We start from the raw sequence: 27147 nt of genomic DNA, 5'->3' as shown, positions 1-27147 counted from the left end.
GAACCATATTAAAAACGACATTTTATTTTTGGATTTATTACACTAAAAATGTCAGGAGACTAGTCAGTTTATTGTAGACAAAAAATAAATAAAAGCAATCATTGTTTAAAATTTCGAAGAAAATAAGCATTAACTTTGCATCCATGCTTTCTGTCAAGCTAAACATAAATGTTTGTACTTGACAGTACGTTCTATAGGCGTGTATGATAAGGTCTCATGCAGGCTGAGGATTCGAGGTTACTAAATGTGTATTTGATTCTAGAGGAAACATCATTTGGATATGATATGAAGTTCAAATGAAATGCACGTTTATTGATTGTTTTTTTTTAGAAGTAGAAGGGTAAAATTGAGAAATAAGACGCTATTATTCCTCATCCAATTCGATAAACTCTATATCATGAGGTACACCTGTTTCATCGGTATTACCACTGACAAGTCGGCTTGATTCACCATTAGCAGCGACTGGTTGACCATCGACAAAGACTTTATTGATTTTTGAAGAGGAGGATTCCTTTTTGAGAACATAGGTTTCTAAGAAATCACGAATGGCATTGAAATAACCCGGTTGCATACAGGTATCATTATGCATACCATTAGGAAATGCGACCCAAGTTTTTTGACCTCGGGTTTCACTTAATTCGTTCAAGGTAACCATGTGGGAAGGTGGGACTAATTCGTCCTTTGCACCTGCCAAGAATAAAATGGGTATGTTGACAATATGTCGAATGCTTTTTTCACTTGGCCACTGCTGATGACATAAAAATGTGAAATGCTTCAAAAATGGCATCACACTTGGAATCAATTTCGGCTACATAGGGAAGGGTTGTACACAACATGCGTTAATATAAGCTTTCTTTTTGTTTGTTTGTTCTTTTACCAGACTTAAAAACGTATTTTCAACCATTAAACCAGAGAAGGAATCTTCATTACGAGAAACAAGATCGATGGCAACGGCACCACCAATAGACTGTCCATAAGCAACAAGTGGAGTGTCTTTTAAAATCTCGTGTTCTCTTACGAAATCTAGTAATGTCTGTGAATCGATTCTAAAACCCTTTTCGTTGGGCGAGCCCTCACTTTTACCGTAGCCTCTGTAAGACAACATGACCACATTACAGTTGAAACGGTCGTATAATACTTTAGCAATAGGCAAACGATGACCCTAAAGTGTTTAAATAAAAGTGTAAGTCATCTTATAATAGCCCCTTTGACATCTTTCTCCTATTGTCTCCTTTTACCATGTTTCCGGCATTAGCCTTTTTTAATAAAAAAATGTTAATAACCTCTCGGTAGACATGCAATAAAAAAAAAGATATCCCTTACATGAAAATAAAGAATGGTAGGTGATTTTTTAGCTACTTCCAAATCAGTCTGAAGTATAACATAACTCTTGATGTTGACTTTATCCTTGGTCATTAAATCTTTCTCGATATATTTCATGCCAAACTCTGTAGGTTTTGCTACCTTTGTAAAATAATCACTTAAGTTCCATGTTTGTTAAATTGCCAACAACAACAAAAAAAAAAATAGTACCTCTTGACGTGAACCTTCGGGAAAGGAAGCTGGGTAGATTAGTTTACATTGGTACATGTATAAGAGAACAACTCCTGTTAATCCAGTAATGCCTGTGAATGTCATTATATACTGTAGCCAATTTGGCACATTTTGTTTGATAAAGGATTCAGGCATCATTGGACAAAGAATAAAAAGAATCAAAAAAAGAGGGGCGAGTTGGACCCGAGAAACAGCAAAGAAGGGAGTACAGTTTTCTTCACTTTTTAAATTCAGACCCTATTTGACGAATCAAACAAGCATTCTGGGCACTTACCTTTTTGGATAAACAAAAAGCTATTTTGGACACAACCTCAGGCGAAGTAAGTCAACTCTAATCTCACCCATAGATCATGCCTTACTTATCCAGTGGTAATGGTTATTGTTATCATAGAAAAATCTACAGTGCATAGTATGGATTGGCATGCTATAGTTGTATGGGTGAAGGTCGTTTCAAGGTCTTAAAAAATCTAGGAGGACATCTGTGGATATTTATCATACTTTTGATATTTGGTATTATTGTTGCAATTGGAACTCCAAACATTACTGATTCTTACATATTTCTGGATAAAGCACATATATTTATTATAAAAGGGAATAAAGGAATTAAGAGAAACTACAAAAAATGGCGTTCAAGTCAAGATAATACTATCTTCTGGGATAGCTTTAGGCTGCGAAAGAAGATCCGGTGGAGGAATAGCGGGCGCCACCATAGGTGGTTGCATCCGTAATTGATGGCGCATAGAGTCAGGATACATTTGAATCTCTGGTCTTAATAAGATGAAATTTCTCGATACCCTGATGATAAACGAAACCCAATAAGCCTATCAACATAATTTAGTCGACCATGATTTTTCTTTTATAACAAAAAAAGCAACTTACGTAAACAATCAGCATGAGTACCATGCAGGCAAATGAAAATTCGGCTTCCACCCTAAATAACTTGGAGCAATTAAACATGGCGGAGGAAGACGATTGATTTAAAACGTCAGTGTTCTGAAATTGCAGATTTAAATGGTCTTTGGCTTGCGTATGACACCAGAATTCAAATTCGTCCTTTTGAATACAGAACAAGATAAAATTGGCAAGCATGTCCAATATCAGTATAGCTACACAACATGCTAGTAATTTAGCGTATTGTCGGTATCTATGCACAGATCGTTTAATCTGTGCCACATAATTCATTTTAGCTTTTGTACATAAACATTGAGAACTTTTTTTTTTGTTTACCAAATGAAGACTGTATCCGAAACAACAAACAACTACAAATATCAGGTTTAATACACCAAATACAATTATGGCAGACTTGTGAAGATGTGAATAAAATGCTATATTGAATGTTAAAAGTCTATAATAGATAATGTTATGATAATATACATACGACTTTTGCCCATGAATGAAAGGACAGCAAAGTAGACACTAATTCCCTTTATAAAAACAATTAGACGATTACTCCAGAGCAATTAAGGGTTCGATCATGTTTTTTTTACCTACAATCCAACTAGTTAAAACGAGTGGTACACCAATACCATACGGTATGCCCATACAACACGATACGACTCGACGATGTGGATGATTACTTTGATTGAACATGGGAATACCAGATTGTTGTCCAAATGGATTCATAGGTATTTATTATTTTATTTTTTTAGTAAAGAAAGAGAGAAAACGACTAACAAACAGAAAAAAAAAAGGTGTATTCCTGTTTCCTTATTTTTTTTAAAAACAATGGCCTAAATAAGGGGAGGGGTTGTGTGACTTTAATCAAGTGATACCATTTGAGTTTGTTTTTGGGTTGGATCCAGTTCAGCGTGATTGTTCAGTCGATCAATCTTGTCAAGTATTTCTTCTCCTAATCCCATTTTACGTTCTTCCAGATCTTGAGCCTATTTTTAACATCCATGTTAGAACACAATTACATGACCAGTCTTTTATATCCAAAAACTCACCTCCATATGCATCCAAGGCATACCCAAAGCATCATCTGCAGAAGCTCTTTCATTCGGATCGACTGTAAGCAGGGCTGACACTAATTCCTTGGCTAATCCTTAAAATATAAGTATACACAGATCTTTGCTAGAATAAAACCAGCATTACCTTCATCAGAAATCTTATCCCAATAAGGAGAAGGGAATTCAAACTTTCCCATCTTGATTTGAGCTTCCATCGAGGGTGGTGCGTATTCATCTGAAAAAGGGGCGAATCCACACAAACATACATACAACATAACGCCAATACTCCACATGTCACATTTTAGGGTATATGCCCTCACTCCTCTTGGGTCCAGTACTTCGGGCGCGACTATACATTTTAAATCAGCATACACGCATTTGTAAAATTCATAGGTTGTGTTTTTTTTTACCATAGTTGACGGTACCACATTGTGTGCCAAATAATTCTTGGTTTTGCTTCTTGGCTAGTCCAAAGTCAGAGACTTTGATATGCAAGTTGTCCTTATTGTAAATTAAGACTAAGCAAAGATGTTTGTTAGGGATATTTGTTAATACCATCCGTTTTTGTTTAGAATACCATTTTCGGGTTTTATATCACGATGTGCAACATCCAAACGATGTAAATACTAAACAAAAGATTCAGTTAGATCGTCACTTTATTCTTGTCAGTCATAAATCAAGACTTACTCTGATAGCGTTAAGTAATTGCCAAAAAACAAATCGTGCTTCGTTTTCCGTCAGCATATTCATGTCTTTAATACAGTTGAATAATTCTCCATCAGGAATACTATTTATAAAAAGTTAAAAAAAAGTCATTTTTGCTGGAATTAAAGATACTTTACTATTCTATAACCAAGAAAATTCGACGCTTTTCATTAAATACTTCCTTCATCTCAACTAAGAAAGGCTAGAAAGATAAAGAGAATGATTAAAACCATATCATTAAGCAGATATGATGATGATTGGAAATAAAAGAAAAAAGAGGCTTACATGTTTGGCCATTTGCATCATAATACTCATTTCTTGGACAATGGGTTTTAATAAGTTGGGCTTGGAATCGAAGTATGCTTTGGAAATGACCTTGATGGCCACAGACTGATTCGTACTTCTTGAATACGCATGATATACTACAGCAAAATTACCTTTGCCTAATTCTTTAGTAAATTGGTATTCATGCTCACAAGCCTAGGATGGGGGAGTTGGCGTTAGTAAATCACGTGTGCCAGTTTGAATGGTTCAATTTTTCTTTGTTTGTTTGTTTATTTACATTGGCTTCAAACGCAGGTGGGAATCGTACGGTGAAGACTAAAGGCAGATGTCAGTTATTTGATTTCGTGACAAAACTCCATGTGCACTTACAAGTAACGGGTTCTTGATTTCGTTTGTAAAGGCTGATCTTGTTTCCACCTTTAAGCATGATACGTTCTCCCACTTTCACAAACTGCTTGTCGATCCAGACGCCCGAATTACTAATGAGTCATATGTTATGACGCCATCGCACAATTTGACATATCTCTCCGTCTTACCTTAAGCATTCTAGGTAAATACGAATACCTTTGTTGACGCCGTTGGATCCCGTTTCCTAATAATGATATTAATATAAGAAAGAGAATTAAAATCTATCCACCTTTCATTACCATGTAAATCAAGCAATGCTCTCTGCTGACGCTTATATCTTCGACGCTAAAAAATAATAAATTAATTACTGTAGTATGCAAACAATTATCTGTATACTTTACACGACATCGCACTTCTCTTCATGACGGCCAATAACATAACCAGCTCGGCTCTCGTCAGAGTCCTTATTTTTGGACAAGTATTTACTTTGACCATGTTGATATGCACCTTGCAAATAAGCAAAGCAACCTGGATTTGATTCCCAGTCAGGTTCAGCGCCCATCTGTGGTATCAACTCTGCAAACGAACGTTTGTGACTTGACGTCAAGTCAGTGGCTGATTGAGAATAAGGTCTCTTCTGACCCAAATTGGTAGTAGGGGTGATACTATGTGAAGTACTAGAGGAATCCTCTTGAGATACGTGGGGTGTAAAGTAAAACGTTCTATTTTCGGAAGCCACTTCTGTTTTTTGTAAAGATACTTCTTTACGACAAGCTACATGATCGCGGCTGCTGATATTCGATACTGAACGGTTGACCGTTAAAGGCGTAGGTCGATTGTGAATAGTCATGGCAATGAGTTTCTTTTTTTTTTTTTTCTTTTTTTTTGGCAAGTATTGAAAAGAGAAATTAAAAAAGAAAAAAAAAGGAGGGGATGAGTGCGTAGTTGTACAGTCACACCAAGGCATTGTTTCACATATCGCTTGTTAAAGTGACAATGATAAATTCACACTGTGCTCTCAATCTACCGAATATTTGAGAACTCCGCATACTTGTGCTACAAACCTATCACCAAGTTTTTTTGATTCGAGCCTTACTTATGGTTTAGTAATAAGTTGATATATGGGTAGCTCTCATGTTATTTGGATTGTATCCGGAATTGAGACGGAACTTTCATGACAGCAACTTCATTATTTAGTAAGTGTCACAAACACATTTAACACAAAGATAACACACCTCAACCGATTTGTATCTTGACAACCTAATAATGCGTCTATTCTTATCAGCCGCAATTATTTCATGTGTAAATAAGAATTAGAGGTGCTACAACCAAACGTTTTGCAGTGATTTTACATTCGAATTTTTTGTTTTTTGTTTTAATTAAATATATGTTGATGTGCGCTGCCTCTGTCTTTGAGGCATACTCCATCATGCTTAACAAGGTTGGTTTGATATCATAAGAGAGGGAAACATTGCGTGGAACTTGACTATCCATAGATAGGAACGAGCAAAAGTACTGGAGCTGGTTATTTTTTTGCCTCCTTGTTGCATGACTGCAGATATGGAATATACAACCTAAAATGTGGCTGAAACCATTGGACTTAATTAAGCTGGACAAGAGTATTTATCGGCTACATCATAAGAAACGTTATGCGTTCAATTTTTATACGGTTGAATAATGAATGACCACCATTCCAAGTGAGCATACCTGATCTTTTCACGAACAGCGTTAGTGCACGTTTACAGCTCTTGTCTCAACGATAGACAGTCAAGTGTCTTAACGAGACAAAGTGATTGTGCATCAGTCATCTTATATGTATGTGACTTGACTAAAAACAGCACCTCTTTTGTCCTTTTCTTTTTTTTAAAAAAAAAATCAATTGGTTTGGTACTTTTAAGGGAGCAGATATTCCAGCATCAGGTTTGTGGGATTAGCAAAAATATGTTGACGCAAACAACCAGGAGAATGTACCGTCGATGGATTTATAAATAATTTTAGTGCTGAAATTACGAATCAACAATCGTTAGAATCAACGGCTGAAAGCAGCAGTAGCACCTCTTTAACCTCTTTTGAGTCTGAATATAATACAAAAATAGGACGATGATTACCGTACAGTCAGTAGGAGCCTTCAAAGAGTAATCCATAAAGAATTTGATTACAATATAATTTTACAAAGCATGGAGGCTTTAAAAAACGAATACACTTCAAGTATACATGGAATGTCTCAAGCAATAGGCTTATTAAGTGAATCTATTATTTCTGGCGCTATTTTTTCTTCGAAGCCTAAATTCTACTTTGACTATAGTTGAATCGGACTTAATGATTTAGAAGCAGAACTAAGAAAAACACCTATTGCAATCCTAGGTCCAACTGATGCTATCAGTTATGAATAGCATCAAAGGTGATCTATCTGATCGATGGTTTTTATTTTTTTACGATACTCATTGTAAATAAAATATTCCATTGCTCAGTTTTTTTTTAATAAAATCACTACCACTTAAATCAAAACTATTGTATATTTCCTTCATGCAAAAAAGAAGTGTCTGCTGTAACACTTGCGGGGGAACAGACTCATTCAACGTTGATCAGGGACATTTAAATGGAACACCTAGTTTGTAGTGATTACAGCTAGAACAAAGAAGAGATTCTAAAATTCACCTTCAATTAACAGGATAAACTTTCCCAACAGGTAATTTCAATGATTACTTTTATCTCTTTTTTAAAAATAAACACCTTCCCTTTACTACAAAAGAAGTACTCAAAGTTTAGCAGAACAATTGAGAAAGGAAAGACCAACAGATAATTATAAACACATGGATCTTTTGGAGGAGTACTTGGAAGGCTTTGAGGGTGCTGGCTGGGGAGAGTTTGGCCGAAATCAATATGACGATGATTATGATTCTCCTGCCAATTCTACTCCTTCTACTACTGGTCACACAACTTCTTCCGCTGCTACTAACACATATGCTTTTTCTAATATATGAAAAAGACAAATAAAAATCTTTTAAGAAAGAAATTTTATTTCACAATACTGACGGTTAGTTCACTTTCATTATCATCGGAACTTGTTAAGCCCTCTAATTTTTGATAGACAAATTGTAATACGGCTTGTTCGTCTGCTTCGGGTCTAACTCGAATCTCTATTGTGCCTACACATTTGCCATAGGTCGTTTGCCAAAAATGAACCCGATCTACATGAATGATGTTTGCATCCTGCTGGATCTAACGTTGGGGTTATATCTGTGAGCTTTCTCTCTTACAATTGTACTTGATTTTTTTTTTTACCTCGCGAAGTCTGTTTTCAACACCGTTTTGAACTGTGTTGGGTGTGGTTTGTAATAGTACCTTAGCAAGAGATTTAGCTGTAGGATAGCCTAAATAAAACATGACAACAGACTCAGATAATGCCAAAAGCTTATCTACAAAAGGAGTAGCGATCCCACACATGTAAGCCACAAGAATGACAGATCCACACAAGACAATTGATAATGAATATACATTAGACAGCAATGCATGGAATGGGTTTCCTCTAGCTCTATTAATCACGTTGTACGAAAATCCATGCACGGTGGTGGGTCGTCTTCTTAAATCTAATGATACGGATGTCAAAAATAAAATAAAAATAAAAATAAAAAAAGATAGGAAGAAAGAAGAAGACAGACACTTACAGCGAACAAAATTATCGTGGTTTCGCAAGGTGATACTGGAGAGACAGGTAGCAGTCAGTGCAGCACCCACTAAAAGAAACATACCCAAACTAATCTTTAAATGGTGGCTATAAATAAAGACAGATCAATATAAATTTAGAAACCCAACACTCTTTTTTCTTACTCTTCCTTGTCGTGAGCTTCTGCTTTATGGTGGTCTTGTAATAAGAAATGCTCTAATGATTCTTTTGTATTGTGCATGGTAGCAAACATTAAATAGATGGTGGTACCCAAAGCAAACACAATTTCATATCGATGTGCACTAAAATATAATGGATCATGTTTTTAGTGTGAGCTAAAAAAAACTTTATAGATTCCTTTTTCTCACCCAAATGGTCGCTTTGTATTTGAAGTGCCGAATGCTGGGTTTGTTCTTAAAACGCTGGAAATAAATGAATTAAGTACGCCCAATGCATCAAATATCATTAGATAAGAGAACCCGACCAATGCTAATAGAACAATGTAAGCTTTCTTTTATCCCCAACATCCTCTGTTTCTTCCTTCTTACATAAACTTTCTCTGTTTGTGCCCATACAGTATAGCCAAATACCAATACCAGCATGTATTAAAAACCAAGTAAAAATCGTCTTCTGTGCAGGTGCCAGGTGAGAGAATATATGGATCCAGGAAGGCAAAGGACGTGTAAATACGGGCGAGTAACTGTGTTGATGTCCGTGGTCGTGATGAGCGTGGTCATGGCTATGGTTGTGGTGAGCATGATCGTGAGCATGACCATGGTGAACATGGACTTTTTCATGGCTATGATCGTGATGGACGTGCTCAGGGGCATGATCGTGGTGGTCGTGGCTGTGATCGTGATGGGCATCGTCGTGGCCATGATCGTGTTGAGCATGGTCATGGTGAATGTGAGGCTCAGTGTGTGGGTGATCGTGATGTTCATGGTTATTTGCTGGCACGTTCACAGGTGGTGCGTATACGTTGGTGAAGGCGTTGCTAGGAACCTGTGGTTGTTATTAGGATTGAAAAGCAATAAAGAATGAAAAAGAAAGATTTACCTTTTCTTCAGAGAGATGCTCTTGTTGTTTTTGAGCATACAATGGAGCAGAAGACTGTATCGCAATACCACCAGGTTTTTCGTGAGTCATTGGTGGATTAGAATGCATAACAGAAGCACAGTTTTGCTCCTCCCATTTTTTGTTGTAAGTGACGTATAACGGAGTCTTAAAAATCGAAACTGAGAGGAGATTGTTATTTTTAAACCTCCTAGAGGTAGAAAAAGGAATTATTTTTATTTTTTAGTTTTTTATTCCTCTCTTTCTTTCAAAGGCAGGAAAAACAAAAATATATTCAAGGCAGTAACTCTTTTTTTGTCCAACTTTTTGTTTTAGTTGTTGTTTGTTGTGTTTTATTTGTACATTAGAAAAGAAGCCCTTTTTTATTTTTTTTAAAAAAAAATATATATATATACCAGCAACAAATTGCTTTTGTGAAGAATGTCAAAGTTCTCTTCGTACGACGATCTTCCACTCGATGTAGCATATGAGCTCGAACGACTTGAACATGAGTTAGAAGAAGGGGATATTACTCAAAAAGGCTACGATAAAAAGAAGAGTCAAATTTTGGCTCCTTATCAAGACGTATTAGCGAAAGCCAAAGCACCTATAATAGCAGAACCTTCAATAGTGCCTCCAGAAATAATAGATATGGGTCCTGAACCAAGTGCTGCTGATGTTGTGGATTTTTTGGATTTCTTGCCTTCTCCCACTCATTCGCCCAGTGATAAAAAAGGCTCACAACTTATGGAGCAGCATATTCAACACGCTCGTTCTCCTTCGTTACCACCTCGGCAACCACCGCCACAACAGCAACAACAGCAGCAACCACCGCAACAACAACAACAGCAGCAGCAGCAGCAACAACAGCAGCAACAACAGTTTCGCCCACCCCCTCTACCTTCGCGGCAACTACCACCGCAACAACAACAGCCGTATGGTCGACCATTTGATCCTCGTTTGGGGTCTCCTAGACCCGTGCATAATTACCCTATGCGTCCTCCTCCCCCCATGAACGGATTCAGACCACCACCACCACTACCTCCTTCTTCTTCCGCACCTAATTATCGACCTTATCCATTCCGACCTTCTATGAATGGCTCTCATCATACCAGGTCTACCTCGATTGAATCGGGCACCGGTAGTCAATTCGGCGTTCGACAGAGTATGGACTCAGATTGGGGTAATAGGACCTAAAAGATTAAACTGGTGTGACATTGCTAACTCTCTTCATTATTTGTTTTGCAGAAAATAGATCTACCATTGGTAGAGAAGCCTCTGTCATGTCTGCACCTAGTAGAATACGCCACTCGAATTCAACCAGTAGTAACCTATCTAGCTTGGATATGCCTATACGACGAACACAATCAAGCCAACATGGACGTAGTCGTTACCGAGATAGTTACATGGCCACTACCTTTAAAGCCATTGAACCCGCGCCTCAACCTAAACTGGATCCAATGAATCAAATGTTTATAGCGGATTTAGCAGGACGACAAATGTCTCCCTTGAAAGGACGCGATATTCCATTCCCTTTATTGGATACGGATGGCACCACTGTCTTGACCGATTTCTCCAGTCTTGCCAAGATCTTACGTTTTCGCGGCACGGGCAAGGACAAGTTGAACGAAGCCTTTTCGATGGTCGATGCACGGGGTAAAGAAACTGTCAACCTTTCCTGGGAAAAGCTACTGGCACGCGCCGAGAAAATTGCTCAATCGATAAGAGAAAAAGGAAAAATACAGCATGGAGATCGTATTGCTTTAATCTATCGTAAATCAGAAGTACTCGAATTTATCCCCGCTTTCTTTGCTTGTTTTTTAGCAGGTGTAACAGCTGTCCCGATTAACGCTGCAGAAGATCTGTCTGAACTCTCCTTTATCTTGACCTTGACCAATATCTATCTTGTCTTGACCACAGATCATAATCAACGCGCCTTTCAAAAGGACATGCAGGCAAAATCCATCGAGTTTCCTCCATCCATTCGATGGTGGAAGACCAACGAATTAGGCACTTGGTTTCCCAAAAAAAATAGCGATTATCCAGTCATCAAAGTTCCTGAGATTGCTTATATCGAATATGCAAAAGCAAGCAATGGTGAATTAAAAGGTGTCTCAGTAACGCACGAATCCATCATGGAACAATGCGCTGCCTTTGAAGCTGCGACCACAGAAACCATCGTCACAGTCGATGACGGTATTGTCAATGTAAAGCCAAAGACATTAGGTCACCCTTCACATACAGTCGTCAGTTACTTTGAACCAAGACAGCAAATTGGTTTAATTCTGTCTGTCTTACATTCTGTTTATGCAGGAAACAAGACGATTTTTGCAAGTGGATCCATTATAGACACACCTGCCATTTGGATCTATGTCCTTTCCAAGTACAAAGGTAATGCAAATTAAAAAACAAAAAATATCTTTTTCTTTCTTGACCTCTTAACATACATACACTTATATTTTTTTTTTTAGCAACGATGGCTTTGGCAGATTATGCAGCAATGAAATTGGTTACTGATTTTTATCAATTGAAACCCAAAGAAGTCAATGCGGTCAGTAAAAAAGTGACACCAGACCTATCGACGCTACGCAACCTTCTAATCGATACGAATACAGTCCAAACCGAACTAAATCAATACATTGCAGATAAATTACTTCGACCTCTTTGTAACACAGACGCTCCTTTAGAAGTGGTCTGTCCTTTACTTTCTCTACCGGAACATGGTGGAAAGATCATCAGTATGCGAGATAATTTGGGCCCCGCTTTTACTCAGGCCTGCCTTCAAGATAGCAGAGTGACATCGCAATCCGAGCTAGCACCCGGTGGTTCTCGCGATGTATTTACATGCTTATTTGATGCACAATCCTTACGTTTGAATCAAGTGACAGTTCTTGCTGTTGGGGCAGAGGCTTCCAAATCAATAGCTGAACCAGGTACGATTCTAGTGGAATCCTTTGGATTTTGTATGCCGAATACCACCGTTGCCATTGTGAACCCAGAGACCGCGACATTATGTACACCGAATATGTTGGGAGAGGTATGGATTGATTCAGCGTGTATTGCTGGTGGATTTTATGCATTACCGAAACATACAGAGTCTATTTATCATGCCAGACCCTTGATCGTGCCCTCTTCTGAAAACCCATACCCACAAGTATATGGCGAGGACTTTTTAAGAACTGGATTATGTGGCACATTAATTGGAGGCCGATTATTTGTTCTGGGGCCTTACGAAGAGCGTATTAGGCAACAACGCTACGGTGCTGATTTTGGACAAGAGGATGTCTATTTTGCATCGGATTTATTAAACACCGTGACCAAGCGAGGTCGTATTGATCAATGGTAAAAAAAAAAAAAAAAAAAAAAAAAAAAAAAAAATGAAGAAAATAGACAGATGGAAAGAGTATGCTAAACTTTATTATTATTACTATTTTTTTAGCACGGTGTTTGAGATTTTTGTAAAGAGTCAACACCTTCCGATTATTGCATGTGAATCCTCAGCACCTAGAGCTGATCTTGCACGTATCGCTACGGAAATCGATGAAGCCTTAATTGAGTTTCATGGACTTCGAGCATATGCTATTCTTTTTGTAGCAGCCAATGGATTACCACGACATTTGGTACATGGTCGACGTACTGTCCATCCTCTCCTCACCAAACGTTTCTTTTTACAAGGTCAACTCTCCATCCGAACGATTAAGATCGATGTCGATCGCACTATATTTAACCTGCCTCAAAACGAAGATTTATGGCTATCAAGGTCCAGTTATGAAAAGGCCGTTCGATCTGGCGCTATTTTCCCACATCCACAACCACAGCATACAGGCATGGAAAAGGTGTCCAATGTGCTGGATGAACGCACGGATTATGACCTCTCGCGATTTACGAATATGGTGGATGTATTGCAATGGCGCACCACTTTATACCCTGAAGAAACTGCTTATACCGTATCAACCCAATCGGGGAACACCATCAATACCAAGTCCTACAGTTGGAGAAAGGTGAGCTATAAATCGGCGGCTATAGCTGGATATCTACACAAGAAGGGATTTAAACGAAACAGCAAAGTGCTGGTGGCTATGCCGTTTGGTATTGAATATGTCTTTTGTATCTATGCCTGTCTATCGATGGGAATTATACCTGTGCCAGTCGAATTGGCAGATCCCCAGAATCAACCACAGCGTATAAACGAGTTTTGTGCACAGATGGTGCAAGTGGCACATGAGCTGGGTGTGAGCGCTATTCTGACAAATACAGCAGGTGACGATGTGATGCGACATAACACGGTGAAAGCTGCCATGAAACTTGCGATGCCAGCCAAATACAAACTTCCAGAAATTGTCAATATCTCCAAAGCGCCCAAGAGTCACAAGACGCTGGGTAAAGAAAGTGGGTTTATGGTCAGGCCCGATTGGATTTCACCTCAACGTAACGTATGTGCTGTTATTTTGGTCCAACCTTCCTCAGACGGACGTCGCTTTTATGCTTACTTGGGTCATGATACCATTCTCAACCAATGTCGAACACAAAAGATGACCTGTCAAATGCGATCACAACGTGGTATTGTCACCACAGGATTGGGTACGTATGACGGTTTAGGGTTCTTGCATGCCGTATTTTGTGGTGTCTATGTAGGTTGTGGCACGGTCTTGATTCCTTCCTCTGATTTCTACTTGAACCCTGCTAGTTTCTTTGAACTGTTCCAAACCTACAAGACCAAGGATGCGTTTTTGACCAATGCGTTGGTGCAGTTCTCGATGAACAGGATCAATCTGAACGAAACAAGACATATTCAACTCAAAGGTGTGCAAAATTTAATGTTGGCCAATGACAATCGACCCAAACCACTACTGTATCAACACATGGCGAGGTATTTCATGCGGTTACGATTAGAAAAGGAAGCCATCAATTATGTATATAGTCATGCTGCCAATCCCATGATCACCACGCGGTCCTACATGTTGATGGAACCATTACCGTTAGCGATCGACCCCTATTATTTACGTCAAGGTATTGTACGTCCCTTGGGTGCCGAAGAAGAGTATAGAGCTATCGTGTTGCATGATTCAGGTATCGTGCCTAGTAATACCATGGTCGCTATTGTCAACCCAGAGACCCACATGATCTGCCCAAGTAATGCAGTGGGTGAGATCTGGGTATGTTCAGATAGCAATGCCAAGACGTATCATGGGTTAGATGAGGGCAGTCATGCACAACGTTTTGAGGCATCCATTGTGGGCCACGATCCTAATGTCAAGTACATGCGCACTGGTGATTTTGGTTTCATGTGGAGTGTGAGAAGAAGAGTGGTGGATAACAGGATGCCGCCCATGTTAGAAGAAGGACAATGTTTGTATGTGTTGGGGCCCGTCAGTGAGACCATGGTACGTAATGGGTTGATGCATTTCCCCGTGGATGTTGAACTATCCATGGAACGCTGTCATCCTGCTATTCCGCCTAATGGCACGTAAGTATTTTTGAGTGTATTAAGCATATATATATATATAAAAAAAAATAAGAACTGACTTTTTTTTTTTATTGGGTTTTGTAGTATCGTGTTTCAATTTAAGGATGAGCTGGTGGCTGTTGTGTCGGTGAAGGCAAGTGAGCATGCGTTACCTATAGTTCCACTGATTGTCAATACAGTTCTTGATCATCACTTGTTTTTGATTGATACGGTTGTGATTGTGCATGCAAGTAACTTTCCTCGCTCTCGATTCGGGGATAAAATGCGACGCAAGGCGCTATCTTTATACGTGGAAAAGAAGCTGTAAGTGATATAAGAGATATATAAAAAAGAGAGACTTTTTTTTTTTTTTAACGCTTGCATATAATTTCACAGGACTGCAATTTATGTGAAGCGTATCACGAATCAACACCAGAGTTTAACGTTACCACAATGGAGCCAATCGCAAGTTTCGATATCGGACGATACCATGGGAAGTCGAGCACACTCCATATCCGATTTTGATTTTGATAAACGGTCGTTGGTGCGACAAGATACGGAAATCAGTCGTCATTCTTCGAACTATGAATAAATAAATAGAAGTTAATTTAAGCGTTACTTTTTTTTTTTTCAGGAAAGAAAAAAATGACAACATCAAGGGGGTGGTTCCATACAAATATGCAAACACACAAGCGATTTCGACATTTTCATTTGTCATGATTGGATCTGCGTTTTAAAAAAAAAAGACTTGTGCGGTATGCCTTTTCTTTTTTTTTCACTCACTCACTCGGCATATCACATGAAAGTGAGTGAGGGAGAATTAGATAGAAAATAACTCTTTTTTTTTTTTTTTCTCTCTCTCTTTCTTTTTCTTTTTTCCTTCCATCTCTCACTCACTCAAAAAAAGAAAACATGCCAACATTGACAGACAGTTTAATCGTGGTACCACTTGAAAACAAGGTGTTATTACCTTCTGTGGTGTTAAAGATCAACATGAGAGGTAGAGATGCTGTTGCATTAACTCGTAAGCATTTACGGTTCAGTGAACAACGTAAACCCACCTATATTGCTTGTATCCCTCTTACCGGTGAAAGTACCGCTGTAGTAGAAGAAGATGCGGTTGCATTAAAAGACGAAGGATTTATCAAGGCCGAAGATAAAGACCGATTATTTGCCTATGGCTGTACAGCCCGCATTGTTAGAGTGCAGCGATCGGGTCTAGGCGCTTTTACGATGTTTGTGGAAGGTATTTCTCGATTTATGGTAGATGACTATTTTACGCATGAGAATGCCTTGCATGTCAAGGTCAAGTATTTCGATGAAGAACTAGACGAGAATGAAACGAGCGATGAAATGATTCGATTTAAAGCTCTTGTACGTGAATTTTTGGCCAAAATGAAGGATTTGAATATGCCAGAGAATTTGATTGGACAATTGACCAAATTGATTGATTCTGTGTCGCCTCCTGTCTTGGCAGATCTGTTAGTGTCTGTGATCGAGACGTCGTTTGATGAGAAATTAACCATGTTGGCTACCATCAGTTTAAAGGAACGAGTGGAAAAGGCATCAGAATGGATGACACGTCAACTTCATGTAAGTACAATGAACAACCTCAGGATTCCCCGTTAGTATTTTATTCATTTTCTCTATTTAAAAAGGTGTTGAAAATATCTGAGCAAGTGCATTCAAGTGTTGAAGGAAAATTAACCAAGAAACAACGCGAGTTCTATCTCCGTCAACAGGTACAATAGAGAAAAGTGCGCGGGTGTAATTTTTTTTTTTTTTTTTTTTTGTGCAGTGTGGCTAATAATTGCGTAGTTGGAGGCGATTAAAAAAGAGCTTGGAGAAACAGAGGGTGGTAGTGGAGCCAAGGAAGAAGACGAACTTGACCAGCTAGGAGCTAAAATCGAAGAAGCTGAATTACCCGAGGAGGCTTCCACTGTGGCTCAACGCGAACTGAAACGGCTCAAAAAGTTACAACCTGCCTCCAGTGAATATGCCGTTGCTCGCAACTATTTGGAACTGTTGGCAGATTTACCATGGAGCAAAAAAACAGACGATGTATTGGATATCGCACAAGCCAAACAGAAATTGGAAGACGATCATTTTGGATTGGATCATGTGAAGAAGCGTATTATTGAATATTTATCCGTCATCAAGATCAAAGGAGATTTAAAAGCTCCCATCATTTGCTTTGTTGGTCCTGTAAGTTTCTACACCATAACTTTTACATAGTACTTACATAATTTGTCAATTAATAGCCGGGCGTGGGAAAGACTTCCTTGGGTAAATCCATCGCTAGTTCTCTCGGCCGTGAATTTCATCGTATTTCATTGGGCGGTGTCCGAGACGAAGCAGAAATGCGGTAATTTATAAGACCTTTTTTTTTAAAAAAAAAAACATTGTTCATGACTAATCGTTATCATAAAAAAGAGGTCATCGTCGTACATATGTAGGTGCTATGCCGGGATTGATTATTCAGGGTTTGAGAAAATGCAAAGTCAACAATCCTCTGTTTCTATTGGACGAGATTGACAAACTAGTGCAATCCTCGCATTACGGTGATCCATCCGCTGCCCTTTTAGAAGTCCTGGATCCGGAACAAAACAATAGCTTTTCCGATCATTATCTGAATGTGCCCTTTGATTTATCCAATGTACTCTTTATTGCTACTGCTAATAGTTTGGACACCATTCCAGAGCCTTTGTTGGATCGTATGGAACTTATCAGTCTGAACGGTTACACTTTCGAGGAAAAATTATACATTGCTAAAGCACATTTACTGCCAAAGCAGCTGTTGGCTCATGGCCTTGTAAAGGGACAGGTATGTATGAAGGACGAAGTCTTTTTGAAAGTAGCAGAGAATTATACCCGAGAAAGTGGCGTACGTAGCTTGGAAAGAACTATTGCATCCGTGGTACGTGCGAAATGTGTTCAATTAGCCGATTTACGTGAACAAGACAAGGAAGAAGAATACGACCCCAATGTTTCTTTAGAAGCCATTGAAGAGATCCTTGGTGTAAGTATGAGTAACGTGGAAAGAAGAAAAAAAAAAACTAATTTAAATGGATATGGATAGATGGCTTATTATGAAAAGGAGATTGCAGAAAGAGATCCAGTTCCGGGTGTTGTCACGGGTTTGGCTTACTCTGGTAGTGGTAACGGTGGTATTTTGTTTGTAGAAGCCACCAAGATGCCTGGTGATGGTAATCTCGAGTTAACCGGCTCCCTTGGTAACGTGATTCAAGAGTCTGCCAAATTAGCCTTGTCTTGGGTCAAGTCTCATGCGTTTGCACTTCAATTAACAACGAGTCCCACAGGGAAAATGATTGAGCATGATGATATTCATATTCATTTCCCTGCTGGTTCAATTAGTAAAGATGGACCTTCCGCTGGTAAGTGAAAAACAAAACAAACAAAAAGTGACTCGCTCTGTTTGTTTAATTTATACATGTAAAAAAAAAAATAGGTGTTACGCTGGTATCAGCCATTGTATCACTTTATTCGGGTTACCATGTACCACCCACGACGGCCATGACAGGTGAGATCTCGTTACGGGGACAAGTTTTACCTGTAGGAGGAATTAAAGAAAAAGTGGTGTCTGCTCACCGTGCTGGTATTCGTAAAATTATTTTGCCCTATCGTAACCGTAAAGATGTTGAACAAGATGTTCCTGAGAAGGTCAAGGAGGATATTCAATTTGTTTATGCCAAGAACATATGGGATGTGTTAGAAGCGGCTCTCGTCATGAATGAAACCGACAAATGGATCACACCCCGTGTATATGAAAGTCACTTATAAATTTTTGTCGTATTATTAGTAAACATTATATTTAATGAGGGGATCGTTCAATTGACGACTTTTTTAATGGCGTTTTTAAAGGAGTGTTTAAAATAACAATGTGATGTTGGGATCATTGTTTCTTAACTGCAATACTCCGACTCTTTTTATTGGCTGGCAACTCTAGGTGCTTTTATTTTTTACCCTTTTTTTTTTTGTCTTACCTTTTTTTTTTTTTTATCTCTCTTTTCTTTTTCTTTTTTTTTTATACAAATATAATTATCAAATGGACGGTATATTGGATCGTTTTGGAAAGAAAAAATACGTTCGTCCTAATGGAACGATCCCACCAGCAAAAGCACCAGAACGTCGTTATTCAGTCAGACGAATACTGAGTATCAAGCCAAGGAGTCGTACATGTAACGTTAAGAAAAGCCAAAAAAAAAAAAAAATAAAAAAAAAAAAATTAATCATTTAACGTAATGCATATGTTACACAGTAACGGGTGCGGCTGCTTTACGTCAACAATCGATCATACCCAATAGTTCATCTTTTGAAGCAGGCTCGGCCGAACACTTGTTTGCACGCGAACAACACATTCCTCCCGATCAACATGTGAATGCTTTATTCGACAACATGCTTGTAAACTAAAACAAGTTATTATATACATTTATAAAAAAAAAAAATGCAGCCTCATGTCCCCATTAACACTTGTTATAGGAACGACGTGGTATCCACGATGAAAAGGTGAAACAAAGCATGGAGCATTGGGAAAAAGAAAAGAAATGGCTCATGATTCATCAAGATCATCAAGCCGAATTATTAGCATCGGGTGTACCGCAAAACCAATTAGAATATGCGGCTCATAAAAGAACGAGTATGGAAGTCGATCGGTTACCGACTGGAAACGGTCCTTTACTAGAAAAATCCACTTCTACACCCATTCATCCATTAAATTCATCCTCATCCATACATAAACAACCCACCAAATTCATCAGAAAATCTCGTAGTATCGCTAGTTTGGCTTCTCCCAACAAGAAAGAACACGAGGATCTCAATTCACCCGAATATTTCGTACGCAAGTTCTTAGATCCCAATTTACGATCCGTCACGCCTAAAATAGCCGCTAGTCTCGAGGTGAGTTTACGAACAAGATCAATAGAGTAAGTTATAAAAAAAAAGTCATGCCAAAAAAAATGTCATTTTTTTGTTTTATTTAAACTCCCGAATATATATGATGATTTTTAGCTGGGTTGTCAATTTCATACGCCTAAAAGGATTTCACGTATTGTCGCACGCACTCGATTACCTTAACCACAACATCAACCGCAGAGACACCGCGATAGAACTCGAAGTGGAAATTGTGAAATGTATCAAAGCCATTGTAAATACAAAAGTGGGAGGAAGAGAAGCTATGGATCACCCCGAGTACATACACACTGTGGTTTTCTCCATCCATTGTCCCCATTGGCAAACACGTAAAATGGTGTGCGAATTATTAGCATTTTTATGTTACCTCGATGGATACGAACACGTGGTGATGGGCTTTGAACAGCTAAAGATATTCAAAAAATCCTTGGCCTTGTTTGATACATGGATGCGAGAGTTTTTAGGGACGGTGATGGGCGCACAGAAATTACCAGAGAGTAATTTAATGGATTATGCCTTGTCCAACATGATCTTGGTCAATGCACTAACAAAAATACCCCCCGACGTCAATTACCGTATTTATATGAGAAACCAATTCAATGCTGCTGGATTACAATCAACGATCTTACCCAAATTAGAGGAACTGGATTTCAATTTGTTAAATATCCAAATTAACTCATTCAAGCAAGCAGCGGAGAATGACATGGACGATGCCTTTGGTGACGATATGCTTATGGATTACTCTGCTCCGCCTACAGAATTAGTCAACCGTGCACTTGAAAACATTGGGGATTCAGAACGTGGTAAAGAGGAATTTATATCGATATTAAAGCATTTTTTGTGGATTAAGGGAGATGCAGAAACAAAAGCCCAGTATTACCACATGATTAATATCATTGTTCAACAAATCGTGATGGATCGTCGTCCACATGCCAAATCAGAAGACTTCAGTTCTACCTTTGGTATGGCTGTTTCTACCGTCTTTCAAAACTTTCATGATGTGGATAGACTAAGAAGTATCGAACGTGAGTTTAAGGACTTGCGAGATCGATACGACACATTATTAGCAGAAAAAAACTGTCTAGAAGCCGAAGTTCAAAAATTACGTATCCTACCTACACAAATCGAAATCGAATCCCAACATCAACGCAATCTGAATCTCAAGAACGAAAATGATTCATTACGTGATGTGTTGAAAACCTCAAAGGATACCATCGCCATGTTGCAAGAACGATTAGCGGAAGCAGAAGGTCAGGTCAAAGAGAGAAGAAGAAGTGAGATCTTGGTTTTGAAAGATGATTGGAAAGTGTCACAACGAAGGGCGGGTATGTCGATGGATGAGCTGCGATTGCCTTCAAAAACTACACCCCCATGGGCTTCAGCCGATACTGAGCGAGTCAACTGTACAAATTCTTTTGGATTTGGAAGCTTTCATTTCCCTTTCTTTGGAAAAAAGAGTCGAAAGAAGAGACACATGAGAAGTACTTCTTCGAGTAGTGGTACATGTAAGTCTATAGCCTTAATATCTTTATTTGTGTATTTAAAAATATGATTTCTATAGTGAGCAAGCAAATGGATTCTTCGTCTTCAACTTATAGTGAAAGCAGTCAGCCTCGTCGATCGACATCTATATCTTTCAGTCCAACTGTATCTATGGCTTCACCTCCACCTCCACCTCCGCCCCCTCCACCACCACCTCCACCACCACCACCAATACCCGGTAAATATTGTGTCCATGATTATTTTGTTACTTTTAACTTACATATTTAAACAGGATCTCATATGAATGCAAACGCATCTTCAGGTAAGCCATCATCCAAAATTTCAGAAAAGTAAAATATTAAACTCCTCTCTCTTTTAGGACCACCACCGCCGCCACCACCACCACCGCCACCACAAGGTAATTATAAATATATACATATAAAAGCAAAATGTTTCACCGAACTCTTTTTTCATTAATTTTTTTTTTCTTCTTCTTCTTCTTTTTAATTAGGTTGTATGCCACCTACGACTATTGAAGGTACAATAAAGATAAACCTCCCCTCTTATTTCCAGTTCTGCATAAACTCATCAAAAAAAAAATTAATGTAGGAATCCCCCCTGCACCAGCTGTCAATATACCCGCGCCACCCGGAGCTCTATACCCATTACGCAAGGAAATCCAACACTATCCACAAGTCAAACTAAAAAACTTTCAATGGAAAAAATTGGATGCTGGTGCAGCCAAAAACACGATCTGGAACATGGATGAAGATGATGGCTTGATGCAAGAAGCCTTGAAAGAAGAAGGCGCATTTGATAAAATCGAGACGTTATTTCCTGCTAAAGTCAATACGTTTTTGGAAAGAAGATTGGCTGCACAGATGGCTGGTCAAAAGTCGGTGGTACAAAGCGAAACAATCAAGTTTTTATCCAAGGATAAGAACCGAAACATAAGTAAGTGATGACACTCTATGTGTGTAAGAAAAAAAAAAAAAAAAAAAACTCAATCCCTTTCATAAATAGATATTGTGATCTTTCCAAAAATTAAACAGTTTAGCTCGTACAGGGAAGTGAAGGATCATATACTGGCCATGGATGATAAACTATGTACAGAGACTTTCTTGATTAATTTAATCACTTATTGTCCCAACCGTGATGATGATCTTGGTGTTATGAAGTCCTTCTTGAACGGTCCCGAACAAGAATGTCAAAAGCTTGACCCACCTGAATATTTCACCACCGAGGTAAAACAAAATACAATACTTTAATAAACCTATCAAGGTACACTAACCATATGTTAAAAATTTAAGATGATGAGAATATATAGGTATGAAACGCGCATAAAATTCATGCTATTCCGTTTACAATACTGGGAGAAATTTGAGCAATTAAGAAAGAGTCTAAGCGTGGTGTTAGAAGCGACCAATGCTTTACGTCACTCAAAAGCCCTCAAACAACTACTTCAGCTAATCCTTGTCTTGGGTAATTACATGAACAGTACGGGACAACAAGGGGGTGCCTTTGGTATGAAAATTGACAGTATCAATAAATTGACCGATACAAAGGCCTCTAACGAATCACAAATGACCTTGCTCCATTGTCTGGTCAACATCGTAAGAAGACATTTTCCTTGGATCTTGGTCTTTTTAGATGATTTAAAAGATGTCAACCAAGCCGCTCACGGTAAAAAAAAAAAGAAAAAAAAATCAGATTTACTCATTTTTTAGAATCTGTAACTCATAATATATCTAAATAGTCATGGTTAGCATCACGGATATTGTCCAGCAGTACACAGAAATGCGCCAAGGTCTTAAACAACTTAAATTAGAGTTGGAACTCTATTGGCCGAACCCTGAAGAAGTACGAGAAACAGCTATAGTGGAAAAGAAGGACCTTAACAAGATTTCTGAGCTGGATGAAGAGGAATCGCAAAGTGTGAAGAGTAGCTCCATATCCAACACAAGTAGAGACCATAGTTGTAGTAGCAGTTCTCAAAGTATCAGTGAATATGAACAGGAAGATCTAGATATTCGAAGCATCTACTCAAATAGTCAGAATACGAGCGAAAATACAAAGGACACGAGTATCCAACAAGACGCAGAGGATGGTTTTGAAAGAGATGAGACACCCGAAAGTATACTTGATGATACAGTCAAAGTGGAATCACCCAAGGAGCTGGACGATGTATCGAGCACTCAATCGACCAAATCTAACCAAGAATTCGACAAGCAACATGATACCCCAGTCCATCATGATCGATTTATGCAAGTGATGCAAGAATTTTGCCAATCTGCCAATGAACGATTTGAAGAACTTGAAGCGCTCTATGTGAATGTAGATTTTAAATGGAAGGATATTATGCAGTATTACGGCGAGAATCCAAAATCCATGAAACCCGATGAATTCTTTCAGATTTTTGCAAGGTTTATCAAGAGTTGGAAAATTGCCGCAGTGGAGGAACAAAGGTATTCGGAAGGTATTGAGCGTGAAGAACGTCGAAAACTGGAATCGGAAGAGAAGAGAAGAGCGGTTTCTGCAGTGACATCTGTAGGAGAAATATCGGATAGTGATAGCCAGACCAGTGAGAATAACGACCGACGTATCATGGATAATTTAATGGAGGAGTTGAGGTCCGGTAAAGGAGAGAACAAGATGAGACAACGAAGAGTTCGTGAGAGGCTGAGAAGGATCAAGCATGAGGAAGATAGACTAAAACAAGAAGAGGAAAAAATAAAACCCATTGTCGAGAGAAGGAGAGCTGCTCCTCTTTCTGTTATCATCAGTCGAAGAGATAGCGCGTCTTCTTTAGACACTACTTCAGATCAAATGCCGGCCATTTCCGCAGAGGAACTACTTCGCAGATTACAGCAGGAAAATGACGAAACACAACAATAAAAATAATTGTATTTTTGTTTTTCATGTCTTACTTTTCTATTATGTATACGATTGATGAGTTTTTTTTTTTTTCGGGTAGACTTTAACGGCTTTCAGACAAATTAAATGTCGGCTCAGGCAAGGATGTAGAAGGCTATTAGGACAAGTGGTGTCTACCATAATTGCGCATAAAGCGGGATAGGTGTAAATGTGTTTGGGACGGAATAAGAATCAAGACTCTTTATTCCTTTGTTATAAATTAGAGAGTCTTTCATAAATAAAATCAAGAGGTTCTGTTATATACGAATGATAAATTCTGATTAAGGTTTGCCTCAAGATGGTAATACCATGAGTCGAAATACAAATCAGATAACGTAAAATAGAGTGTATACTTTTCATTTTATGTTTGGAACCTTCATATATATGTAACAGCATATAGTCCCTTAAGGATTAGAATTCCTGATCAAAGCCTATGTATTGTGAGATCCCACAGCTACACAACTAATTCGATCAAGTTTAAGGTATAATCACACCAAGTGAATGTTGTGGCATAATGGTGTGATTTTATTAGAGATTAAAATCCTCATTATAACATAGAACATGCTGTAAGCTGAATTTTAATTATGTTCGGTTTAATAGGAGTAAACACGTTACAGTAAATAGTAATCATAGCATGTGAAGACAATGGTATCTGCTTACAAATGATAGATAGGGGAAAGAGAAGAGGATTTGCCGTGACACAAAGATTCAAGTGATAGTGATATTAGTTAAAAAAAAACTAAGCAATGGAATGGTTTATTTAATTTTTACAGTGAGTATCGTAAAAAGCTTTAAACTATCTGAATGTGTCTTGATCATTCAGATCGCCCTTGATTGAGGTCATCACCGAGGACATCATTTGAAGACCCTCAGTGGATTATTTTTGCTGTATTGTAATTGGACACGATGATCTATGTACTGATACGGACCAAAAAGGGGATTTTTGGTCCTTAGGTCCAGGGAAGACAATTTCACAGTTTTTGATGACATATCTAAACCTATTTTTATAACAAAGGGCTGTCAATTCCGCAGTTGTAGTCCAAACTTTGGCCATTACAGTTAGCGCGCTTCAATCGATTCTCCATGTATTTTCATCTTTTCTACGATCATGTCATAAGTGATAGCTGGAGGTCGATCGTGCTGTGGGATTTTTCCCGTTCACTGTCATGAGTAAAAGTGTGCTCGATCATCATCTTTGTCGAACATCTTCCTTAAGTCTAAAATCAATGATTAGTGGACCTTCTTTTTCTTTTTTAGTCTTTGAAACTTGCCTATAACAACCTAAACAGAGACCATTTCTGCCCTCTTGGGCCAGCTAGTTAGAATTGTGGAGATTTAGCAATTATTGTGACCTTGCAATCTTTACATCTTAAGAAACAGCCCTTGAAAAAAATAGGGTAACGTCAGCATATGAGACAAGAAAAAACAAATAGGATAAGCTTACTTGGGTGTGTTTGACTTTTCCAAAAAAAAAAAAAAAAAAAAATGCTTGGAAAAGTCAAACACCACACGAGCTTAAGGAAAACCCGACAAAAAAAGTCATCCGAGGGAGCTTCGATGTTCGTTCCGAACACCAGGTACATCCCTTAGTCTAAATCAATGATTAGTGGGCCTTCTTCCTCTATTTTAGTATAAAATTACCTTATAGAAAGACATGTATAATGTAGCTGCAGTCATTTACAGTCTGATCACATTCATTTACAATTTTCCAATCCAACGAGAGGGTAGAACCCTAGAACCCAGCCTAGGGGGTTACCATCCTATAGTAACGTTTGGCCATAGCCGTAATATCACAATGTATCTGATTTTTTTAAAAAAGAAAAAGAACAAATAATCTTAGTGTCTCTTAAAAAAGAACAAAAATCATTATAAACCAATCTTTTTTATATCAATTACTTACATCTGAAATAGAAAAAAGAAAATGTTTAAAGGAAAAAGGAAAAACAAAGTGTGTGAACAAGCCCTATTATAAGGTTATTAATAATAAAAAAAGTGTGGGTGAACAAATAATTGCATCATTCTCATATGATGTCTTGCTTATCAGTTGACCAAAGTGTTTGGGCCTTTACTTAAAATAGAAACATTTGCAAGTTTTATTTTTGAAAAAAAAAAAAAAAAAAAAGGCGCCCACACCCTATTTAATGCCTCGCTATTTTGTTTTCACTCTTCTTCTTTTATACATCTTTTTTTCAGAAATCAGCATGGGTAAGTTTTGCTTCTTTAATCCGAAAGTTGTTTCGTTCTTAATTATTATATTTTAGACAATAACATAAAATTAACGTACATACTACCAAGCCTTATTATACACCATGGGAGAAACGAACTAAAGTGGTCATTCCAAAAAACGCGTATTGATGTTTGCTGATTTTTATGGTGTTTTACCTGTCGCGATCGCTGATGAAGAAGATGAAAAGTTAGACCTAATTTTATCCCCAAGTCATATAGAAAGCCAACACCACTCACTGTAACGCGTCCAGTTCAAGAGGAATCACCCCAAACTATGTTTCGAGCTTGCGATATAATCAATAGCATCGGTGAATTTGGAGCATATTCCCCATATATAAGCAAACGCCACTACACTGGATTAACCAATAATATGATCGAACTGACCAATCAAGACTGGGAGATCAAGCCAAGCCAACGGTTCATCGTAGCAAGAGCATTAATAGGATCGGTAATCATCGATACCGAAAACCATTGTCGTCTCCTAATTTTAGCTTTAGAGGTATATGGTCGTGACCCTGATATTAATAGCCTCGCTGAACTAAGCAGCTCTACTGGTTCAACACGGCAAACGACATCTGTACCGTCTGTAA

At 38.3% G+C, this 27147-nt stretch overlaps 7 protein-coding genes across 7 annotated transcripts; 3 read left to right on the top strand and 4 right to left on the bottom strand.

The window, feature by feature from the left end:
• Window positions 1-150: 150 nt before the first annotated feature.
• EV154DRAFT_497964 (Alpha/Beta hydrolase protein) lies at window positions 151-1751 on the bottom strand. Its single transcript, XM_051600302.1, has 5 exons — window positions 1534-1751; window positions 1324-1464; window positions 1239-1256; window positions 878-1162; window positions 151-808 (listed from the first exon to the last, which is right to left on the bottom strand). Exons 1-5 carry the CDS (start codon window positions 1690-1692, stop codon window positions 365-367), a joined length of 1047 nt encoding a protein of 348 aa, XP_051461185.1. The 5' UTR covers window positions 1693-1751; the 3' UTR covers window positions 151-364.
• A 360-nt stretch (window positions 1752-2111) lies between these two features.
• Window positions 2112-3245, bottom strand: EV154DRAFT_497962 (uncharacterized protein). Its single transcript, XM_051600301.1, has 5 exons — window positions 3046-3245; window positions 2933-2978; window positions 2782-2879; window positions 2434-2718; window positions 2112-2375 (listed from the first exon to the last, which is right to left on the bottom strand). Exons 1-5 carry the CDS (start codon window positions 3175-3177, stop codon window positions 2184-2186), a joined length of 753 nt encoding a protein of 250 aa, XP_051461184.1. The 5' UTR covers window positions 3178-3245; the 3' UTR covers window positions 2112-2183.
• Window positions 3246-5728, bottom strand: EV154DRAFT_459024 (kinase-like domain-containing protein). The gene is made up of 13 exons (XM_051597466.1): window positions 5243-5728; window positions 5141-5186; window positions 5030-5085; window positions 4863-4972; window positions 4771-4808; window positions 4494-4688; window positions 4346-4410; window positions 4191-4290; window positions 4081-4129; window positions 3914-4021; window positions 3649-3852; window positions 3501-3592; window positions 3246-3437 (listed from the first exon to the last, which is right to left on the bottom strand). The coding sequence occupies exons 1-13, from the start codon at window positions 5689-5691 to the stop codon at window positions 3312-3314; spliced, it is 1638 nt and encodes a 545-aa protein (XP_051461183.1). The 5' UTR covers window positions 5692-5728; the 3' UTR covers window positions 3246-3311.
• Window positions 5729-7838: 2110 nt separating this feature from the next.
• EV154DRAFT_497960 (cation efflux family-domain-containing protein) lies at window positions 7839-9749 on the bottom strand. The gene is made up of 7 exons (XM_051600300.1): window positions 9565-9749; window positions 9057-9510; window positions 8877-8997; window positions 8673-8810; window positions 8510-8616; window positions 8127-8431; window positions 7839-8063 (listed from the first exon to the last, which is right to left on the bottom strand). Exons 1-7 carry the CDS (start codon window positions 9670-9672, stop codon window positions 7860-7862), a joined length of 1437 nt encoding a protein of 478 aa, XP_051461182.1. The 5' UTR covers window positions 9673-9749; the 3' UTR covers window positions 7839-7859.
• A 1218-nt stretch (window positions 9750-10967) lies between these two features.
• Window positions 10968-15599, top strand: EV154DRAFT_536494 (uncharacterized protein; the record flags this gene model as incomplete). The annotated part of the gene is made up of 5 exons (XM_051604143.1): window positions 10968-11952; window positions 12033-12903; window positions 13001-15028; window positions 15113-15331; window positions 15404-15599. The coding sequence occupies 5 exons, from the start codon at window positions 10968-10970 to the stop codon at window positions 15597-15599; spliced, it is 4299 nt and encodes a 1432-aa protein (XP_051461181.1).
• A 39-nt stretch (window positions 15600-15638) lies between these two features.
• On the top strand, window positions 15639-19004 carry EV154DRAFT_599840 (ATP-dependent protease La). Its single transcript, XM_051607136.1, has 7 exons — window positions 15639-16600; window positions 16666-16749; window positions 16826-17212; window positions 17269-17372; window positions 17441-18026; window positions 18087-18402; window positions 18477-19004. Exons 1-7 carry the CDS (start codon window positions 15920-15922, stop codon window positions 18806-18808), a joined length of 2490 nt encoding a protein of 829 aa, XP_051461180.1. The 5' UTR covers window positions 15639-15919; the 3' UTR covers window positions 18809-19004.
• A 308-nt stretch (window positions 19005-19312) lies between these two features.
• On the top strand, window positions 19313-24313 carry EV154DRAFT_414607 (uncharacterized protein; the record flags this gene model as incomplete). The annotated part of the gene is made up of 10 exons (XM_051595618.1): window positions 19313-19429; window positions 19508-19950; window positions 20036-21242; window positions 21330-21393; window positions 21498-21656; window positions 22028-22372; window positions 22532-22662; window positions 22729-23101; window positions 23175-23278; window positions 23648-24313. Coding segments are annotated over 10 exons (3609 nt in total), but the record flags the coding sequence as incomplete, so codon positions are not given.
• Window positions 24314-27147: the final 2834 nt, after the last annotated feature.

This window comes from Mucor mucedo (genome assembly GCF_025094135.1).
Source record: "Mucor mucedo strain NRRL 3635 chromosome Unknown EV154scaffold_15, whole genome shotgun sequence".
Classification (NCBI taxonomy): domain Eukaryota; kingdom Fungi; phylum Mucoromycota; class Mucoromycetes; order Mucorales; family Mucoraceae; genus Mucor; species Mucor mucedo.
This window is presented reverse-complemented; position numbering and strand designations above follow the sequence as displayed.

Bases quoted from the DNA above. Each gene is read 5' to 3' on its own strand.
- EV154DRAFT_599840 (XM_051607136.1), top strand. From the start codon at position 15,920: ATGCCAACATTGACAGACAGTTTAATCGTGGTACCACTTGAAAACAAG. The intron at 17,373-17,440 runs GTAATTTATAAG...ATCATAAAAAAG, and splicing joins CGAGACGAAGCAGAAATGCG to AGGTCATCGTCGTACATATG. The intron at 18,027-18,086 runs GTAAGTATGAGT...GGATATGGATAG, and splicing joins CCATTGAAGAGATCCTTGGT to ATGGCTTATTATGAAAAGGA.
- EV154DRAFT_497962 (XM_051600301.1), bottom strand. From the start codon at position 3,177: ATGAATCCATTTGGACAACAATCTGGTATTCCCATGTTCAATCAAAGT. The intron at 2,880-2,932 runs GTATGTATATTA...CATTCAATATAG, and splicing joins TTCATTCATGGGCAAAAGTC to CATTTTATTCACATCTTCAC. The intron at 2,719-2,781 runs GTAAACAAAAAA...TATGTGGCACAG, and splicing joins TCGGATACAGTCTTCATTTG to ATTAAACGATCTGTGCATAG.
- EV154DRAFT_497964 (XM_051600302.1), bottom strand. From the start codon at position 1,692: ATGATGCCTGAATCCTTTATCAAACAAAATGTGCCAAATTGGCTACAG. The intron at 1,465-1,533 runs GTACTATTTTTT...TATTTTACAAAG, and splicing joins CCGAAGGTTCACGTCAAGAG to GTAGCAAAACCTACAGAGTT. The intron at 809-877 runs GTAAAAGAACAA...TTCCCTATGTAG, and splicing joins AAAATACGTTTTTAAGTCTG to CCGAAATTGATTCCAAGTGT.
- EV154DRAFT_497960 (XM_051600300.1), bottom strand. From the start codon at position 9,672: ATGCATTCTAATCCACCAATGACTCACGAAAAACCTGGTGGTATTGCG. The intron at 8,617-8,672 runs GTAAGAAAAAAG...CTTTATTTATAG, and splicing joins GAAGCTCACGACAAGGAAGA to CCACCATTTAAAGATTAGTT. The intron at 8,064-8,126 runs GTAAAAAAAAAA...CCCCAACGTTAG, and splicing joins TTGAAAACAGACTTCGCGAG to ATCCAGCAGGATGCAAACAT.
- EV154DRAFT_459024 (XM_051597466.1), bottom strand. From the start codon at position 5,691: ATGACTATTCACAATCGACCTACGCCTTTAACGGTCAACCGTTCAGTA. The intron at 4,022-4,080 runs GTATTCTAAACA...ATCTTTGCTTAG, and splicing joins TGATATAAAACCCGAAAATG to TCTTAATTTACAATAAGGAC. The intron at 3,438-3,500 runs GTGAGTTTTTGG...TGTTAAAAATAG, and splicing joins TGCCTTGGATGCATATGGAG to GCTCAAGATCTGGAAGAACG.